The sequence below is a fragment of the Pagrus pagrus genome, assembly GCF_965226575.1.
Source record: "Pagrus pagrus genome assembly, chromosome: 16".
Taxonomy (NCBI): Eukaryota; Metazoa; Chordata; class Actinopteri; order Spariformes; family Sparidae; genus Pagrus; species Pagrus pagrus.
The window spans coordinates 14,812,641-14,819,413 of NC_140200.1; the positions used below are offsets into that span (position 1 = coordinate 14,812,641).

Consider the following 6,773-nt stretch of genomic DNA (forward strand, 5'->3'; position numbering starts at 1 on the left):
CCCGAGATGCTCCTTTGTGGAGTGATGGTCGGTTAGACTACGTTAGGAATTGAGGGCCTGACACGGGTGAATCCCTGGGCAGAAAGAAATAAGCTTGAAGGGATCAAGATGTCCTTGAGGAACAAAACAAACCCCCAATAGAGCCGCTCCACGACAGAAGGAACAGTGCAATGGCTGCTTCAACTGTGAGCATCTGTGTAGGTGATTAAAAAATTCAAAGCCCTGAAAAAAAAAAGAAGAAACCTTTGAAAAGGTCACAGCCAGGACACAAAGCAGCGACCAGCTCCTAACTCGATCCTCTTCACTGCTCCCCGAGTTTTGAATTTTCAAACGACATGTGTTGTGTATTCCCAGATCCCTTCTGCAGCTGCTCCTGTGGTCGGGCAAGTGCTTTGGGCTTTGGTTTATGTAATGACTGCAAAGAAACACACACATACACGCACACACTCACACACACAGTACGGCTGAGCGAGTTGCTGCATGGCCAACATTGTGGCAAGCCGAAACAGAATCATTACAAACACTTCCACTTATTAAATTGGCCTGCTGCTGGATGCAAGACTTTATTTCATGGTTCAGTCCAGAGGAGAGTAAGCACAGTGTCTGAAGGCCAAAGTCCTGAAACATTCTTAGCACGAACATTTTTTTTTTTCTTTCACAGAAAATGAATAGATGGCATCAAAATGTACAAGATACAAGGCACACTGAAACGTTCCGACTTGACAGCGATAGATTTAAACAACGTATTAGCACGATAAACTGTGCAGAAATGACGATCTTTTAATGCAGGCATCTCTCAGATTCTGAGGAAAAGCACGAATACTCGAGGAAACATCTGAATATTTCAAAGATAATAGCGGCAACCACCTGTCAATGCTCTGTCCCACTTCTGCTCGTCACACTGCTTAAAGGTCTGTGTTGATTTTTCTCACATGACATCAGACTCGACAGAAAGAAAAGCCCTCAGGTTGTGTGTTGTGTACACTCATTTGTGGCCTTAAAACGCGGTCAAAGATCAGCTGACTCGGCTTCCATTAAAATGTTTACACAAACCATGAAACCAACGTGAACATTCAGAGCTACACTTAAGTGGTCACCCTCCAGGCTGAACGCCACTGAATAAACTACAGAACAACAGCTCCACGTGGTGGACAATCCAGTCTGTGCATCCATAATAAAACTCAAGATGCAATTTACCAAACATGAAGGAACAATTTTTGAAAAAGTAAAAAATATGGGGGTTCCAGTTTGACCTTGGCAACACATATCTACACATGTAGCTTCATGTAAGAAGTGCATTATTAAAGACTCTGTAGAGACTGTTCCTCGTCGCGACGCCTCTGTCGGGTGGTTCCTGACAGAAGCTCAGCAGAATCTGACACAGCTTTGATGTTCTGTCTGAGTTCTTCTCTTAAGTTCACTCTCCACTGGTTTTCTGTCCAGCTGAGTACTTCAGCATGAGGTCTGTAAGGAGAAAGACATTGATGAACGGTGAAGCAACATTACACTGAAGATGCAATATGTAAGAATAGCCACGTCTTGAATACGTGCTACAAACAAAGGGCAGCATATCACCAGAGTAACTGCTTACTGCTGCAAAGTGTGTGCTTTGACGTGTTGTTGAAACTCTTATTTCTTCACATTCTGTTAATAGTTTGGGTTGTTTTTTTTGTTTTGTTTTTTGCATATTGCTCCTTTAAGAGCTCCATGGTGTGCAAGAGGCAAGACAATGGATCTAACTACCTTATTAAGCATTCATTATGTTTATAAAGAACAACGTTATTGTTTGCTATGGCTACAACTACTGATTATTGTCATTCTTGATTAATCTGACCGATTGATATGTTCTGTCATAGAGGAGTAAAGAAACCAGAAAATATTCACATTGAAGGAGCTGTAATCAGAATTTTGACATATTTTTTCCTTCAAAAATTCCTCAAACCGATTATCAAAATAGTTGCAGGTTCATTTAACGGTGGGCAATTATCAATTGTTGCAGCTCTATTGATTTATCTTGAGGAAAAACTAATAAAACACAAAGTTCTATCATTGGTATTAGTTTCCGGTGCACAATAACCATGTGGAGTTTTCTTTTTTTATCTATCTTCAGGCTTCCCTTAAATCGTAAAATGCAAAGTTTACAGCTTATAAAATGTGATCCCTCTGAAAATTAGCATGTTATGACTGTTAGTATTTCTTGTGTCTAAAAATCTCTGCTGTGTAATTACAGTTAACATTCAGGCCTGACTTAAGTAATGGTTAACGTTACAGTTAACATCCTGATGTGATTTTATACACATCTGGAGGTTTTCTTCATCTTCTTACCTGGGCAAAGGACTTTTGTCAGTGACGCCTTCACCTCCATGAGCTCCGGGTTCTCCTCAGAGTCTTTACTGGCGTGGAAGCTTGTGAAGTGCAGCGCAGGCCACCAGTCTTTTCTTGCCGCCATTTTTTCTGAGACAACATCCTTCCAGTCCTCTCTGATTTAATACACAAATATACAGAAATACAACAATTAGTGACATATTAAAAAAAGGCTAGTGTCCTTTAAGGTGAATCAACAATAGAAGTTCCAATTTCCCATACAGTTTATACGTACTGTAACTGTATTTTTTGAATAATGGCTTTTAATCTCTTCCATACGTCCAGGTTGCTTCTCCAGCAGGCAAAGTCCAGCATTTCCAGAATGACTCCTAACGCTTTCTGGGGGTCACTTTTTTTCTCTGAAGAGAACAAAACACAACAATAATGGACATTATGGAACCGAGAAACATGAATTTGAATTTTTATATCAATAAAAACCTGATAAGACTGAACTTTTTGCTACACGGTAGATATTTAATGAAAATCAAACCTGCTTTTACCTGACTGAAGCAGGAGAGAGCTGTACTCCAACATCAACTCGTGGCTCGGGACTAACGCATGAAGGACCTGCAGTGTAAAGAAGTGACATTTTAAGGACAAGTTTAACAGGTAATACCATAACTTGTACACAGTTTCACATCATTACAGTTGTATATCTGTCTTTACAATATCAGAAATACACAAATTAAAATACTGTTTAAAGTATCATGAACCGCAACCCAAACTAGAAACAAAGCAATAATTCAATAATGTACCATTAAGAGATAAACTACATGTTTAGCTACAGTGCTTTTAATTAACAGTTGTACCTTCAATACTTTCATCAGTTTCCTGTCTGAAGTATTGTGCCGCTTTAAGTACTGGTACAGGTAGACATGTGCGTTGGGATTGGGTGGGAAAGTGTTGTCATAAGCGTAGTCATTCAGGACTTTTATAGCCTCCTCGTGATCCTCATAGAACTCCAGCATCTGTTAAAATACAACCACGGTTAAACAATAAGAAGAGCAGCGACGTCCCACTTGAATTTGGCCTGAAATTAAACAATAACAAGTCTGAAGTAACATTTGAAAACATGAAGGACAGAAAGAAAGAAAGAAAGATTATTTCTTTAATCCGGACTATGAAACAGTCTGATGATTTCTAGATCAAAATGAAGGGTAGGTAGGTAGATCTACGGTTTACTATTTACTCTTTGACAGCACACAATTCAGGAGTACTATTTAACAACAAAATATATTGCATTTCAGGAACTGGTAGCAGTGAATCTTTGCTTCTTGCATCTTGTGATATGCTTCTTTAATTAAATCGGGCAGTTGGGATTGAGTGCTCACCTCAACATAACTCAGTATGAAGGGATCCCAGACGCCCGGACTTTTCAAAATCTCCTTTATATTCACGGAGGCCTGTCTGAAGTAGCTGTGCATGTCTTGGTTGTCACCAGAGACAAGATAATCTGAGAGCAGAAGGATTAGTTTACACTGTGTGTGAGACAAAAATACCAAGATTTTTTAAATATTCAATCGCACAAGTGGGCTTTTAGTCGAATGACTCTATCGCTCTTTTTTTATACGAGTAGTTGCTGTGTCTGACCTGTAGGTGGCAGTATGACATCACACAAGAGCTTGCAGCAGGTCTGGGTAATGGATATAAATGAATAATAGATGCTTTGGTTGTCAAGAAGCGTATCATCTTACCAGTTTGGGAGTGTGTGAACTTTTTGTCACACCAGATGATGTAATCCAGTAAACTCCTGTAGGCCTGGATCAGTTTAGTGCTCTGATACTGAGCTGCTGACTCGTTCCCATGCCTCCAACTTTCAGCAACAGACAGCTGACGCTTTGCATCCTCGATGTGGCCGTTAAGCATCAGGTGGAATGAATGTTCCAGACAGATCTACAGATGCAAAGGGACACGTCTCAAATGTGTTTCGGTAATGTAAAATAAAGTAATGCAACATGGCAGTGCACTGTGTCGTCAGGTCTACCAGCTAACATACCATCAGGTAATGTTTAACTCCGGAGTGTTTCATTCGTTCATAGATGTTGTTGTAGTCTTCCAGCTTTGAGTTTGGGTGATGGTGAAGGATCTCAGTGCTGATTCTCCAAATAAGCTGGGGTGGAAGTTGCAAAAAGAGATTTAATATCAAGATGATTTATCAGATTGTTTACATAACGAATATTTTATTTATTAAAGGACTCAATTAAAATATTTGCAATCTTTGCAAAGCTATTTTGCCTGGATGACTGTAAAATAATTCAAGTATGTTTTTAGAAAAAGGGCTTTTGTGGCAAACTGTCTGTTCTTGCTGTTCTGTAGAATTATGTGTAGTAACTGGACTGTTACATTAAAAATATTGTCTCTATCCCTGTCTGCATGACACAAAAAAAGAATAACACAGACAAAACCAAATCTACCTCCTTGCACTGCTGAGCTTTGCCGTTGGTCGTGTCCTCTAACATTTGTGAGTAACACGCCATGTATTCTGCTGCTTCTTGCCATCTGTGATGCAGCAGGGCTTCTCTGATCTGCTCCAGACAGACTCTCGTACTCTGGTGAAACCCAGTTTCCTTCGGTGTCTCTAAAGATAAAAAAGCAAAACTATAATTTGATGACATAAATAGCATTTGTCATAAACATTATTACCTATAGACAAAGAGTGATATGGGACTGGTAGCAGTGAATCTTTGGGACTTTCAATGGTGATATCAATATGGATATTTAAAAGTTGCACTAAGTTGTCTTGAAAAATATACAGAGATATCGACATATATCTTCAATAGGTTAATGTAAGCAAATATATTAGCCCAGATGATTTATCAGTCCCTCTTCAAAAGGTTCTACGTGTAAGCAGAACAATGTATGCAGGTACTGTACACTCACTTCGACACGTGGGATTAACCAGAGGGAGCTGTGACTTTTTCCTCACTACTGAGGAGTTGTCATCTGAGGAAGCATTGTCATCCTCTACGTCTTCAAGAGCCCCGAGCTCTTTTTCCAAGTCATCCATTATCAGCCAGAGACTCGGCTGAGATAGCTGCCTTTACCTGCAGGGTAAAATAATATGTGTCAGTGAGCAACTTACTAACAAGACATAATGATTCCCCAGCTTCAAGCGCCATGAATCATCACTGAATGTTTGTTTTAACTATTGTTTAATCTGCTGATTATTGGCTCAATTCATCAATTAATCATTTCAACAATAAAACGACAGAAGGTGTGAGAAAAAATGTGGAAGAAAGTCCAAGTTGATGTTTTCAAATTGCCTTTTCAGTATGACCCATCAACTAATCACTTAATCGATTTATCATTCATAGTGTGTAGTTCATTAAGGTGTAATAGTTACTTGGCACACACTGATACACCAGTAGCAGCATTTTAGTAGTCAGTTAACTTTATTCTACATGTGTAAAGGTGTTTTTATTCGAGGCTAACTCGAATAAAGCTACTTAGCTAGCTGAATAAAAGTTCCCTCCGACAAACTACCCCTATTAGATGATATATCTGTCGACAGGAGAGGCATATCCAAGCTTATCTCTTGTAAAATAAGGGTAGCTCAGTTCCTACCTGCTGAGGAATAACGTTACTCAGATGCCACTGGAGGTAAACAATGTGTAGCTCCTAACTAACGGCTAAGCTAACCTGCAACGGGAAGCTAACGCTCAAGTCCAACTCACAGTACCGATTCAGACTCGAATCTCTGTTGTTCTTGGGGAAAAAAGAGAATTATAATGCGATGTCTTGTGTTGAAGATTATTGTAAGGTCCACATGTTGATAGCTAGTCAATACAGCAAAAACGGAAGTAGAGAGGAAAGCTACACGGTTATTGGTTGTTGTGACCGGAAAAGGCGGGGCACGTTTCTTCTTCTTCTTCTTCTTCTTCTTCCGAGCCACTGCTTGGTATTTATTTGTCATTTTACTGCACAGTTTAGCACAATAAGGGTAATATTTACATAAGAATATACTATACTAAAATAAACTAATATATACAGTTACTTATACAGATATCATCCTACATGTACTTTTTATTGTTTGTATTTGTGTGTTTTTTATATTACTAGCACTGTCATTAGTAAAGTACTCTGTCTATCCATCTATCTATCTATTTACATTTGCTGCCCGAAGAAATGTATTTCTCAGGGTGGATGGCTAATAAGCCACCTACAATTGCGAGCTGGAACAGACTGGTGTTTGAGATAATACCAATGGAATATCTAACATACAGATTTAAATGTAAAATTGATGATTTTTTTTAAGACACTCTACTTATACGGTTTAAATGACTAACACATATTATGTTGAAAGGAGTGGGGTGTGAGGTGGAATAGTAATAGTTTTTTTTATTCAAATTTATAAATATTTATTTTGTATTCTTTCTCTTTAGATGTTATTTTGTTGATAACTGCCAAAT

The 6,773-nt window shown here is 38.8% G+C and overlaps 1 protein-coding gene across 2 annotated transcripts; it reads right to left on the reverse strand.

The window, feature by feature from the left end:
• Nucleotides 1-536: 536 nt before the first annotated feature.
• taf1a (TATA box binding protein (TBP)-associated factor, RNA polymerase I, A) lies at nt 537-6,202 on the reverse strand. 2 transcript variants are annotated; one of them, XM_084378003.1, is made up of 11 exons: nt 6,044-6,202; nt 5,245-5,408; nt 4,779-4,942; nt 4,361-4,474; nt 4,059-4,257; nt 3,696-3,817; nt 3,174-3,332; nt 2,865-2,931; nt 2,600-2,723; nt 2,326-2,480; nt 537-1,464 (listed from the first exon to the last, which is right to left on the reverse strand). In XM_084378003.1, the coding sequence occupies exons 2-11, from the start codon at nt 5,369-5,371 to the stop codon at nt 1,418-1,420; spliced, it is 1,278 nt and encodes a 425-aa protein (XP_084234129.1). In that variant the 5' UTR covers nt 5,372-5,408; nt 6,044-6,202; the 3' UTR covers nt 537-1,417. The 2 variants fall into 2 exon arrangements, with proteins under 2 accessions (XP_084234129.1, XP_084234128.1); XM_084378002.1 differs by having other exon boundaries at nt 5,929-6,202.
• Between the last annotated feature and the right edge of the window lie 571 nt (nt 6,203-6,773).

Bases quoted from the DNA above. Each gene is read 5' to 3' on its own strand.
- taf1a (XM_084378003.1), bottom strand. From the start codon at position 5,371: ATGGATGACTTGGAAAAAGAGCTCGGGGCTCTTGAAGACGTAGAGGAT. The intron at 4,943-5,244 runs GTGAGTGTACAG...TTTTATCTTTAG, and splicing joins GGTTAATCCCACGTGTCGAA to AGACACCGAAGGAAACTGGG. The intron at 3,818-4,058 runs GTAAGATGATAC...TTCTGCTCTCAG, and splicing joins GTTCACACACTCCCAAACTG to ATTATCTTGTCTCTGGTGAC.